The sequence below is a fragment of the Drosophila nasuta genome, chromosome 3, assembly GCF_023558535.2.
Source record: "Drosophila nasuta strain 15112-1781.00 chromosome 3, ASM2355853v1, whole genome shotgun sequence".
In the NCBI taxonomy this organism is placed as follows: domain Eukaryota; kingdom Metazoa; phylum Arthropoda; class Insecta; order Diptera; family Drosophilidae; genus Drosophila; species Drosophila nasuta.
In genome coordinates, this window is record NC_083457.1 from 37,276,454 (window position 1) to 37,289,751 (window position 13,298).

The 13,298-nt window shown below is 39.0% G+C and overlaps 1 protein-coding gene across 2 annotated transcripts; it reads left to right on the plus strand.

Annotated features, from left to right (window-relative positions):
* Nucleotides 1-15: 15 nt before the first annotated feature.
* LOC132790517 (LIM homeobox transcription factor 1-beta) lies at nt 16-6,850 on the plus strand. Of its 2 annotated transcripts, none has more exons than XM_060799071.1 (6): nt 16-321; nt 3,849-4,707; nt 5,246-5,460; nt 5,519-5,706; nt 6,180-6,444; nt 6,509-6,850. In XM_060799071.1, the coding sequence occupies exons 1-6, from the start codon at nt 285-287 to the stop codon at nt 6,721-6,723; spliced, it is 1,779 nt and encodes a 592-aa protein (XP_060655054.1). In that variant the 5' UTR covers nt 16-284; the 3' UTR covers nt 6,724-6,850. The 2 variants fall into 2 exon arrangements, with proteins under 2 accessions (XP_060655054.1, XP_060655053.1); XM_060799070.1 differs by having other exon boundaries at nt 6,168-6,444; nt 6,509-6,847.
* Nucleotides 6,851-13,298: the final 6,448 nt, after the last annotated feature.

Here is a 13,298-nt window from a genome sequence, read left to right on the forward strand (position 1 = left end):
GAGGTCCGTAATCATTCAAGCATCGCGTTTCGTAACTGGCCTGCCGATACCTTTCTCGACGCTGGCCACTCCATTATAAAGACTACGACTACCGATGCATCTTGCACTTTCCTCACGTGGTATTCCGTTTAACCGCAGTCCTTGCTAAACTATGTGAAAAGTGTCCAAAAATATATCGAAATTACTTTAACGATTTATGTCAAACAATCACAAAAGGCGTCCGCTAATCAGCCACTAATTATTTCTCAATTCGCACCTAAAACTGGATTCACTCTTCATCAAAAATGATCGACGAACAGCATCCAATGCAAATTGGTTTGTGTAAGTATTCCATTCCTCGATGGCATAAACTTACTGTTGATTCTCTTGTAAAAATGCCGACGCAACTCTAACATTTGACTCACATTTCACCGACGGCTTTTGTGGTTGGCAAAACAAATTTGGCTTAATAAAAATCAAATTATTAAAAATGTTAAAATATAAACCAGAATGAAAATGTAATGCAATTCTTTACTTCTATTCTTTTGATTATGATTGAAGCTAAAGTTGCGTAAATTTGTTGATTTAAAAAGAAGAAAATAAATATTCGTTACTCTGACTATCTTCATTTTCCTCATTTTTTGTTCGAGTCCCGTGCTTTTCTTACACTAAAAATAACAAAATAGTTACGTTAGCTCACAATTAAGCTCTAAAAACAGGAGATGAGAACTTCATATTTATATTTGAATATTATTACATTAAATTAAACAAACTTAACCGAAATAAAAGATGATTTTGTTATCTGTTTTTCTAGCTCATGAAAATTATTTTTTCTGTTTAATTTTGATTGCAAAATAAAATATTATATTTTGAAATTTATGCAAATACTTTTATAAACAGAAGTGAAAGGTCTCAAAGCGGGAGAATAATTTGAATGAAAAAGTCTGAAAGGGTAGTTATGAATTTATAAACACATTTTATCCCTAAAACTTTCCAATTGGTGTGCATCTTTATTTTTGAATTTGTTTCTGCGCTGCTAATCGATTTTTAAGGAAGATTCAATAAAACACTCAGGGCACAGATTAAAGATGTGTAAATTTAAATATTTTATGAATAGTAAACAAGGTCATGAGATAAGGAAATTACTCTTTATTCAAAGTATTTTTATATATATCAAAAGCAAATATTAAATATTATATACCTTATTTTCATGTCATACATTAAAGCAACTATTTAACTTGTTGTTGAAGAAAAAACCCTCTCAAGCTGACAACTACTGTGATACTAGAAATCACTTGTATCGCTTGTCACTTGAGATAAGTGTGCTTGAGAGTCTCAAAGCTGGCAGACAGCCAAAAAATCTGAACACATTTTACAGTGGCAAGCAAATGCTGACTTCTGTCAAAGATTAGGCCAAAACAAAGCATTTATGCGCTGAATGCTGGCACAACAAAACGGCGCCATAATTTCATTGTCCGCCCGAAATCCGATTAAATTAAACGCCAGCGACTGACAAACAGCAGCTCGGCAGCTCAGCAACTCGGTAGCTCGGCAAGAAGGAAGGCAGAATCCAAAAGCGGCTGCACACAGCATCCTGGCAAGGGTTTCCGCTCGCCCGCTGCAAAAAGACTGCCAACATATGCCGCCAGCAGCCATAACCAACATAATGAATCCTCCAACCCCGACTCTTACTCCTACTCCTACTCTTTCTTCTCGCTCTCCCACCCGACAAGTCAGTGCATATATTTCTACGAGCTCGAGCTCGAGCTATGGAAGGGTGCTCTGGTAAGATGGGGTGAGTCATAGGGGTTGCTCGACGATATGATTTTGACTGAGGCAAACGCCGCGATTAGCACGTTGCACGCACTACTCGTAAATTCTCTTATAATTTAGTTATTCCTCTTGCCCTGCTCAGGGTGAATCCCCTTGTTCCTCCTCCCAAATCATTGCTTTTGCGCCCTTCAACGCTGCAGATTAGAATCTAATTAGTGCGGCAAAAGCGCAGCACCGCTATCAATGTCGGCTTTGCACTTGTCCTCACAAATCCGCTGCAGCACAGCGCCGACATGTCCAGCCAACATGTTGGCATAGTTTCCTCTAGAGAAAAGTGTAACAGGTGCGACCGTCGAGCGGATAAGCCCAACTTCAATCGAGTCCAAAAACAACTCACATTGTTGAAAAGTGCCGAAAGTTAAATGTAGCAACAATGACATTTGAGAGTTGATAGCTATTGTCAGCTTAGTGTGAGTCTATTCATATACTATTCACAAATCTGTTCACTAGATTTCAATATCACATGCTGCGATTTGTTGCTAGGGAATGAATGAAACATATGCTTATTTGGTTTCAATATCAGCTTAGTAGATAAATAAAGCCGATTTGCTAAGACAATATTTATACTAATGAAATTAGGATATTTCATTGCAGATGACTTAGAAATTAATTCAAATATATTTGATTATACTTAAGATGCAGTTTGCCAAGTTTTAGTGAGAGTAGCGAAGAGTAATTTATAATAAGAAAAGAATTAAACTGAAATATTTTTATTAAAACTTACGAGTAAGCAACACGAAATTAGTGGTAACAGCTTAAGCCAAAAACTGAAAGAGTTTTTAAATGTTTTCCTACGACTAAATTATTCAGTTTTAAATATAAATCACACATTGGGTAGATTTTAATTCTTCAAAAATAGATAAAAGCATCAAGTAGTTAACTTACATAATTAAAAACCTAACATTGTCTTTTGCACATCTTGAATCACGCAAACAGTGTTGAAAATATTTTGATTTGCGTGTCAATTGTCGCTCCATTCAATCTTCAGCACATATAAAATTTATATAAATTGTATTTCTTGCTAGTGAGACCACAAAACCAACTGCAGTGCATGTAAATTACTTTAAAAATTTTACAAATATTTCTGGCATAAATTTGCATGCCACAGAAATTGTTGTGAAAATTAAATGAAATTACGCACACGTAAAATCATTTAAATACAGAATGACAAACGCAGAATGTGACACAAACACACGCACACATACATATGTAAAGGGAAAGTATAGGTGTGAGATTGTGTGTGTGCGAGTATATTTAGTATGGAAAAAGAGCGGAAGCGAGCAGATAAAGGAAAAACAATAACAACTGAAAAAGCGCGTAACGAAACAAGATGAACGACGCACACACACACACAAATTTAAGCACAAACACACAGAGACACAGTGAGAGGCAAACAAATTACCGTACAATTTCAACAATTTGCCATAAATTGAGACAACAAGCAACAAAAAGCCAAAAGAGCCCAACAGCCAACAGCACAAATGCCGCAAATGTGCAGTAATTTTTTGCCCAGCGCACACAAATAATACGTATACGCAGCGATGGCCAAACAAAAGCAAGTGCGTGGAATGTCGAGTACAGACAGAGGGACAGACGGGCAGACGGACAGACTGAGGGACAGATGGACAGAATGTACATATATATATACGTATACGGTACGGTCACGCACATATTTCGCTGCAAAAGTCATTTCAATAATTGCAAAACCACAAATTTACTACAACTCGAAATGGCTGGCAAATGGTCACAGTTACAGTTCGAGTCCGAGTCGCAGTTACGCAGTCAGGGCAAAAATGCAGATAGTTGGCAACCGCAAATGCAAATCCTGTACAGCGGGGAAGTGGGAGATAGAGGGAATGGAGTGAGGGGATCGACCACTGGCCACAGTTGTAAATTTGGAGAGTGAAGAGAAAACACGCTCGCTTCGGCCGCAATTTGCATGCCAAAGTGAAAATAAAAATAACTGAAATGTTTCTCATTTGCATGTGGGGCGTTTTCGGGGTGATGCCACGACAAAACCGCAAAAACCAAAATAGTTCCAATGGACATCAAATGTCAACAGCAACAGCAGCAGCAACTACAACATCAACAGCAGCAACAGCAACAACAACAGCAGCATCAGCAACATGTAGCTGGAGCAGGACATGCGATGTGCCCCATTGCAATAGGGCACAATCAACTGCTGTTGAACGGAAATGAGCGCATGTTAACAACACCAACAGCAACACAAACAACAGCAGCAACAACAGTAACACCAAATGGCAACTGTCAAGCAGCAAGCAAAGCAGCAGCAGCAACAACAACAACTGGAGGTGGAGGAGGCGCTGCGGCAGCCGGTGAAGGTGACAAAATGGCGTCAGCGAGCCAGAATGTCAACGGAAGTTGTATGAACCACAACAGCAGCATGGCCACTGCACACCAGCAACAACAACAGCAGCAACAGCAAGCCATGTCTATGGCCAGACAGGGACTGGGACCTGGACCACCAATGCAAATGCCGCCTGGCCGCATTGCCTTGGGCAAGTGTAGTCTCAACGAGCTGGATGGTTACTCCACAGCCACTTCGACATCCACATCCACATCGACACCCACAACTGCATCCACAACCGCATCGCACACACCGCAAGCGCCTCAAATGCTGCAACAGCATCACTCGGCTGTGGCAGCAATGGGAGTGATGGGCATCGATGTGGGGTTGGCTGGCGTGGGCATGGCTGGTCTGGCTGTCAACCACTGCGCCTATTGCTGCCAGCCAATTTGTGATCGTTACATAATGCGTGTCGCGGACAACTCCTTCCACGAGGGTTGCCTCAAGTGCACCGCCTGCTCCATGCACCTCGTGCACTCCTGCTATGCACGCGATGGCAAACTCTACTGTCGTATCGACTATGAAAGGTGCGTAAGACTCTCAATTTTGATAGTCACTATCCATAAAGTAGGAGTGAGGAGTCTTAATATTTAAATGTAAACATAGTATGTATGTTGCTGGTAGAAGAACACACATCCGTACGCTATATGTATTAATGAATTACGACAGTAAATTAAAAGACATTCCATAAACATATCCTTATACGAAAGTTTATTTCAATTTTTATCAATCCAATCACAAAAACCAACCTGAGAGACTTTATATTATAGTAAATTGGCACAAAAATGTTTTAGTATTGCTTACAGATCTGGCTTAACTACAACCCTTAAATCTAAAATCAGACTATAATCTTCAGACACTTAAAATTTAGAACAATGTTTATAACAAATAAAAGAGTAGAATACAGCTATAAAGTTTATAGGATGCAATACGTTGTAAAGTTCTTGCTTATATTAAACTAGATTTGCATTCTCTGAAAACGCATAACAAGGTATCTCACAGTCGAGCACACTTGATTGATTTTTTACTTGCTCTGTTTTACTACCTTTCTCTCTGCCATCTTAGACTCTACTTACGCAATCGTTGCCTTGGCTGTGGCCATAAAATCGCCGCCGATGAGCTGGTCATGCGCTCCCAGGAGAGCATCTTCCATCTCAAGTGCTTTGCCTGCGTCGTCTGCGGCGCACTCCTGAAGAAGGGCGAGCAATATGTGGTGAAGCAGGGTCAGCTCTTTTGTCGCTTCGACTACGAGAAGGAGGTGGAAATGTTGCAGGGTTACGGTAAGTTTAAGTTTTGATTTTCTAAATGTACAACTTAATTGAATTGTCGCATTTATAGATTTTTATGGCGATGAAATGTTTCCACCGAAACTGGATGGACGACGAGGACCCAAAAGACCGCGAACTATACTCAACACGCAGCAGCGTCGTGCCTTCAAGGCATCCTTTGAAGTGTCGCCGAAACCGTGTCGCAAGGTTCGAGAAAACTTGGCGAAGGATACCGGCTTGAGCTTGAGAATTGTGCAGGTAATTACAAATAATGAAAAGGATTCAAATATTTGCTACACTTGTTATAAGAAATTATCTCCTATACTTATGAGTTTTAATTTCCTTTATCACTCGGGGAGATAATTTTTCAATTATATTAATCATTATTAAATATTATCAAAAATATGTTTTGATTTATTTTCTAATTTAATTATAGTGTTTAATCTTACAACTAAAATGGAAGTTGATATTTTTTATTATTATGTTATATTAGGATTATTTTTTAACGATTGTAAGTATTCTGCTTACTCATATATTAATTTATTATATTTCGAAACTTTTATATTGAATGAATTTGTATCTGTTATTATTATTTAAGTAATGCAACCTTTAAAAATATATGGTGATCTATTTGAATTACAAATACACTTCAACACTAAACATCAATAAAATGCTTTTCTTTCACACTATGTAATAAATCTCCAAATTTATTTCTTTAGGTGTGGTTCCAGAATCAACGTGCCAAAGTTAAGAAGATACAAAAGAAGGCGAAGCAGGAACCGCCAGCGAAGGGAGTCAGCGATTCGCACTCACAGGACTCTCAGGAGTCACAGGACAGTACTCTGACAACCAAGATTAAGGACGAGGCGCACAGCGACAGCGAGTCACAGCAAGAATCGCCTTTTTCTTCAACATCCGAAGGAATGTCAAGGCTACGCTGCAACGTCAAGGACGAACAGGAGCAGGGATCACTCAGCTGCATGGAAACCAACAAGGGTAAGCAGAAATCTGTTTGAATTGCAAAAACAGTCTAATTGGAACAATTTATCTTCTTTAATAGAAAACTGCAATAAGAATAACGAGCCGATACTCAATACGATACTGGGCTTGAGCTATGCAACGTTTCAGCAGCTGATGGGACCTTTCACGCAAACGCCGATGATCAATCCGATCGATCGATTATACAGCATGCAGAGCTCTTACTTTCGACCCGAGGAACTGGGCGCCTATGGCGAATGCGGTGGTGGAGGCGGCAAGGACTCAATGGAGCATTAACTTGGCTCTGTCTGAACAGAATTTTAAGCCCAAAATCAAAATTAGAAGTTGTAAAATAAACAAAACAAAAAAATGTTAATGTGCTTGCGTTGACCTCGTTGCTTGACCGGCAAAACAAAAACAATCCCAATCGGAAACTGCAGCACGTGCACACGTGGATCCAACCCCAATGGATAAAGCAGGACAACAATAACATTGGGCAACCACCCGGCGCAAGGTTGCGAGACTTTTTTGGTTGTTCTGCAGGTGCAGGCCTTGAAATTTGTTCCGCTCAGTTGACAAGAACAAAGCATTTGCCATGCCGCAGTCTGAGCTGAACAACAGCGGCAGCAGCAGCAGCCACAGCCTCAGTCACCCCTGGTGATGAGCCCAAAATGGGCGTAAAATACCGATTCGTCATGCATTGTTTTTGTCCTTGCTCTATGGTCGACTCTGTTGACAGCGCCGTGCTGTCAGTGTCGCCGAGCTGAGAGTCAAACGATGACTCCTCATCCAACCACCACCACGACTGGCGCAACTTGCTCGCTAGGCTGTTGATAGACGAGGGATTGGGAAGTATTTGTGGCATGCAGAGGCCACGAATAGCATTGGCATGCAATAAGTTTGCCGAACAAGGAAGCGGGGGCGGGGGCGGGGCCTGGTCTTGGTACTGGGGCTGAGGCTGCGATTCGTTTGTAAGCCGAACTATTTGGCAGTGCACTTCGAACTCCAAACTTCGCGGAGTCCGCGAAAATTATAACTTAAATTCAATAAACCAAAATTAAAAATAATAAAAATATAATTTAGATAAAACATAAATTCACTGTATTCAAAATAAATTCTAGACTGCTATTTACAATTTTAACAGCTAATAGTAGATTTGTTGATTGGAAAAATTATTTCTAAAAATATATTTTTTATACAATTGTTAAAATTACGGAAGCTAGTACCAATAAGTTATTCATATACATATTTCAAGCATCTTTAGAGCTCATTAACTATCAATATTTCCTGAGAACAAAAAAACATTAGCGACATTTTCAAAAAAGTTCTTCATAAGTATGTGAAAACAATTTAGATAGCGATTTTAGGAAGAGAACCAATTATATCAAGTAAATTTATGAACACTTCACATATTTCTTTTTTTATTGAACAGCTTAATCTATTTAAGTTAAATATTCAAACCAATTTCAATTAATTTTTACATTAAAGGCCTTCCAAACGAAATATAAATATATTTATTTGGGTTCATAAATATTTTTCCATCAGATTGCCAACAATTTATTGAGAAATTACCACTTAACAATTCTAAACCTTCAAAGTAGCTTTTCACAGTAATCACTAAAGATTTACACTGAACTAAAGCAACACTACTTTTACCGTGATTCCATATTTGAACAGTGATTGGCAAAAGTATTTAAAGTGTTGTTGTTTTATTTTTGAGGCCAACTTGCAGCCCTTAATTGAATTTGAAGGGAGTCCAACACGTGTTTACATAGCCGTATCCTTGCCCCAGTCCAAGGAGTTAGCTCAGTTTCATGCAATTTGTCACAATATGTGTCACATTAGCCACAGCAATTGTCCTTAAATGTCGTTGTTGTTTCCCCTCCCCCTCCTGCCCAGCTTGCCAATTCCCTTGGCTCTCGTCATCATTTGTGCCGCTAACCAGATTAAACCCCGATTGCGACACCGATAGCGACAGCGACAAAGGCAAAAAGTAGTTAAACAAGAAAACCACCACCATTAAGTGTTCTGCAGTGCAGTAACCACCATTGATGCTTCACCCGGAGACGCATCCGGACACGGGCAAGTTACGCGCTTTAAAAATGCACATCAGCCTCGAGACTGAAACTTAACGGGGCATCGTTGTTACACAAGCCCACATCATTAATCAGTCGGGGCAGCAGCAAGCAAAAAGAAAAAAAAAAGGAAAGAAAACCACCCAATGCAAATGACTGGCATAAGTGCCTGTCCAGGACATGGAAGGACATTCATTGTCTCTCTCTCAGTTCCACGACACAACTCGACTCGCATATGGACAAGTGGCTTTTCCGCTTGCAGCAAAACCCAGTTGACCACGTCGTTGAAGCATCTTTGTAAGCGCGCGACAAGTGAACAAATTACGTAATTAATTACCGCTTTAACGGAGAGCAACGAACACATTTTAATGGACAACATTGTCTGCCAGCCTGAGGATAAATGGTAAGGATTGAAGGTAAGACAGGGCAAAGAAGAAATTCTAGACAAACAAAAATATAAAGATAAGTAAAATATAATTGAATTAAATACTTAAAAAGTATTTAAATTCAATAACAATATATTAACTAAATTTCAAAATGATATTTTAAGCTCTTTAAAAAGTACTAAAAACTTGTATTATTATTGTTCAATGAAAATATTTAATGTATGATATAATATTTAACTGCTGGAAAGAGTTATTCAATGAATTCAAATCTTATATATACATATATATAAAAGTCGCTTAAAATTTCACATACCAAACAAAATTTTATTTAAATCATCGAATCGAATCACTTAGCTTATTCCAATTTAATAACTCGAATACAACCCTAAGTCGTTTGACAACTCAGTTATCTAAACATTATGCAAATCTAACGAGCACTTAGATCCCTCAAAATATCCTACAGATAGCTATTTGATTTTTATGTCGAAGTCAACAACAAAGTGCAGGCTTTCAAAATCGAATCTACATTGTAAATCGATAACAAAAATGACTTTTAAGACTACTTATTTAATACTCTCAATACCACTTCTGGCGCCGGTCACACGCCTTTATGTAATCAATAAAAATCAAAAGGCAATTGGATATTGTCAATAAAACCCAAACCCAATAAAATAACAATGTGCATAAAAGTGTCGCCTGGTAGGCAAAGAAAAACATTTATGCAATGAAATGTTGGAAAAATAAAGAGCAGCAACTGTCCTTATTATTTTAACATGATTTGAAATAATAAAAACAAAAATTGAAGTGGTGAAAATCAAAGAAAATTTAGCAGCAAGATTGAAAAATGGCTTTGAGTGGTGATTTGTAACTCAAATATAAGATTTATAGAGATTGTAAAAATTATTCTTAATATTTGATATATGATATTAATTTGATATATATAATTTTTTTAATTTTCCTAAATTATTATTAAAATTGAATTATTGTTTTGAGATTAGCAATAAAATAATAATCTATTGGAGACAATATTTTTTATTGTAAAATTCCCTTAACATTAAAGCACTGAAAGTTATTAAACAAATGCGGATCAACTCGATGCCAAAAGTCACCCCAAAGTTACCTGAATAACAAAGTTGAACTTTGCCGCGCTCATAATTATGTTAATCGAAGTGCGTAACATGAACTCGAAACAGGAAGCAGGACTCACCGCAAGAGGCCAACAAATTGTCAGGCAACAATCATAAGACGCAGATGTCACTTTCGAAATGTGGCCATGAACGAAACGACAGAAACGATGGACGAAATGGGACCAAAAAGACGAACTCTGTTTGCTCAGTTGCAAATGCAAATGGACGGGCAAAAGGCCGTTTTAGCCGCAAAACCATAACCAAGAATATTTCGCATAATGCAGCCAAGTGCGAGTACAGCAAAGAGCTCGGTAAATGAGTGAGGGCCAGCACATCAGATGTGCTATATGTTTGTAGTTGTGCCTGTGTGTGTGAGTAAGTGAACTTACTGCTTGTCGTTGCTGTTGTTGTTGTTGTACTTTTACTTGTAGTGAGTGCTACATAAACAACTAAGAAATTTATTATCGAATGTGCGCGACTTTGTTGTACCCGTCATACATTATTAGGCATTATTATAAATGCAACAAGTGATGCAGTGATGATATATTAATCATTAATTTTATGCAAATACGGACTAGTAAAGCAGCAACAGAATTTTTCACATTAAAAACGCGACATTTTTATATGATCTTAATTAAATTTTCAAACCCTATCTAAATTATCGTTCTGTATACCTTACAAATATATAAAGATAACAAATATATAAAGTGGGACCAAAATAACTTGATAGTAAATTAGCAACTGTATGGTGCTCTATAAAAAAGTTTCATATAAAACACATATAAAACACAAAAATGTTATTTCTAACATTTGTAACTCTAATTCTTATAATCTACTTTATGTTGGATGCATTTGCGATAAGCATTAACTCTAGATACCCTTCCAACCCACTGCTAGCAGGTATAACATGTATAAAGGAGCTTACTGGCTTGTTGGCTGCCTGGCTGACTGGCCGGCAGGCAGCGACAGACTGTTTCAGACTGAGTTCCATTTTGACGTTTGGCACAAAATTCATAAATGCTAATTTCAACACATTGTGCACACGTTACAAATATGAATATTTACCATAACTAGGCACACACGCACACACATCGATTGCCTCGAAGCCTGGCAACAGCCGCACATCGCTTCACTCCAATCCCAGCTACAATCGTAGTCACAGTCAGAGAGAGTCACAATCATAGCCACAGCCGTTACCATTTACCATTTACCATTTGCCAGCCCAACTCTCAAACCTTTGTCGTCGTCGTCTTTTGCTGGTTCTGTGGGACTTCAGAGTTCGTCTCTGGTTTAATAAAAGCCTTTTGCAAAATGAAGCAATTGCGTATGTGTGTGTGTTTCAGTTTTGAGCACAGGCTGCTGTCTAAGCCTCAAATGTATCTGTATCTGCAGCTGCAGCTGTAGTTGAAGCTAGCTACATTTGTAGCTCTTGTCTGGCAGTCGATGTGTGGGCTTGGCAAATATGCGTCAAATCACATAGACGCACAGTTTTTGAATACCAAATGGAGCTTACAACGCTCACACACAGACACACACACATGGATAGTCATAGGCATAGTCATAGTCTATATTTGTCTACTTGATGCCTTAGATTGAGATTGGTTTTGCGCCTGGACGCCGTAATTGCTTCTAGACTCCGCCACTTGTTTCAGCCTTTGCCGTAAAATTGCAAATTTTTCAATTGAGCCCCGGACTTGTTGGCCACATTATTAGTTTAAAGTTGCCAACTAATGAGTTTCCAATAGGCTTAAAAGTGGCCAATAAGTGGACAACACAAAAATTGCCTGACTCGTAATGAGAATTGTATGAGCACAGCTGTTGGCCAAAGTAATTTGAATTGCAAAAAAACAGTTGCCAATCTTATGCGAAGGAAACTACTTGAACTACAGTTGGGAGGAAGAAAAGGAACTGGAAGGGGGGCCATGTCAAGCGTATGCGAATCAAAACCAGTTAACACGAAACGCTGACATCAAAGGGGCGTTTAGTTCACGAAAATGAAAGTTGCTTTTGACTTTTGAGCTGTGTGACAAAACCAAAATGCAAATGAGGGTGGATTGCCATTGCCATTGCCATTGCTGCCTGCCCCGCCTCATCTATCCGAGAACACAATATGCAAATGTTGTTGCTATAAATATTTAAGGCGCAAAATGTTGCAGCTCCCCTTTCTGCCAAAAAAAAAAGAAAATACGAAAACGGGGCGTATACGAAATGCATTGCATATTTTTCGTTTTATAACTGGAATGCTGCCAATAAAATCAACAGAAAGCAACAACAACAAAGCAAAAAAAATGGATAAGTCGCGTGCATGTATTAAAAAATATCTTTTAGATACTTTTACAGCAAACTGAGACTGCCCTCTGAAGACTGGCTCTGTGGCAAGTAGTACTAGAAATTGGCTTGCAATAAGAGGAATAAAAATAAGACGTTCGGCTAGCTTGAGCCTGTGCCTGTGCTTTAGCTGTGTGCTATATTCGAGAGTAACGCTGTCTTGGCAAAAAAATGTTTTTATTACATTTCGCGCTCGCGTATTTTGCGCTACTCACAAAATACTTGATGCCAGCACAGCAGCAGCAGCAGCCACAGCAACAACACAGCAGCAGTTGCTTCAGCTTCAGTCTGGCTGAAAGAGAGAGCCTGAGCCCCCAACACAGAACATCCTCGTACCCTCTGTGCTGTGCTGCAACACCGTCCCCCTTCCACCCTGTGGCAGGGCAGTCACACTCGCACACACAAAATGCTGCCTGCCGCGCGCATCAAAGCGTATTCACAAGTGGTCCTTTGCGCTTTACTGATTTCGCAAAGGCTAAAGGATATTTAGCGAGTAGTCCTTCTCCTGCTCCATCTCCGTCTCCATCTCCATTCCTTTTTTCGCGATACTGCCACTGGGAGCGCCACTAAAGGAGTTGTCTTGGAAACTTTTCTGCGAGCTACTCAAGTCGCTGCTCAAGTTATTGTTGTGCCCCAACAACGCAACGCAACGCAAGCCAAAGCAAGCAAAAAAAACCCTGCGAATATCCGTCAAAAACCAACGGGGGAAAAATTACAAAAAAAAGAAAGGAAAATTAAAAAATTGAATAAAACGTAACCAGATACTTGGCAATGCCTGCTTCTTGAGCCTTGAGTACGAGTTGTTGGCAAATCGCTTAAGTGTGCCATCTCTACAATGTCATTTAACGCCACGCACTTCACTTTCGTGCCAAAGACATCAACATATTGGCACACAGTGGATGTTGTACTGGATGGAGGTGGAATTTATTTGATTTCAATTGCAAACAAAAATTTGT

Bases quoted from the DNA above. Each gene is read 5' to 3' on its own strand.
- LOC132790517 (XM_060799070.1), top strand. From the start codon at position 285: ATGATCGACGAACAGCATCCAATGCAAATTGGTTTGT. The intron at 322-3,848 runs GTAAGTATTCCA...AAACCAAAATAG, and splicing joins TCCAATGCAAATTGGTTTGT to TTCCAATGGACATCAAATGT. The intron at 4,708-5,245 runs GTGCGTAAGACT...CTGCCATCTTAG, and splicing joins TGTCGTATCGACTATGAAAG to ACTCTACTTACGCAATCGTT.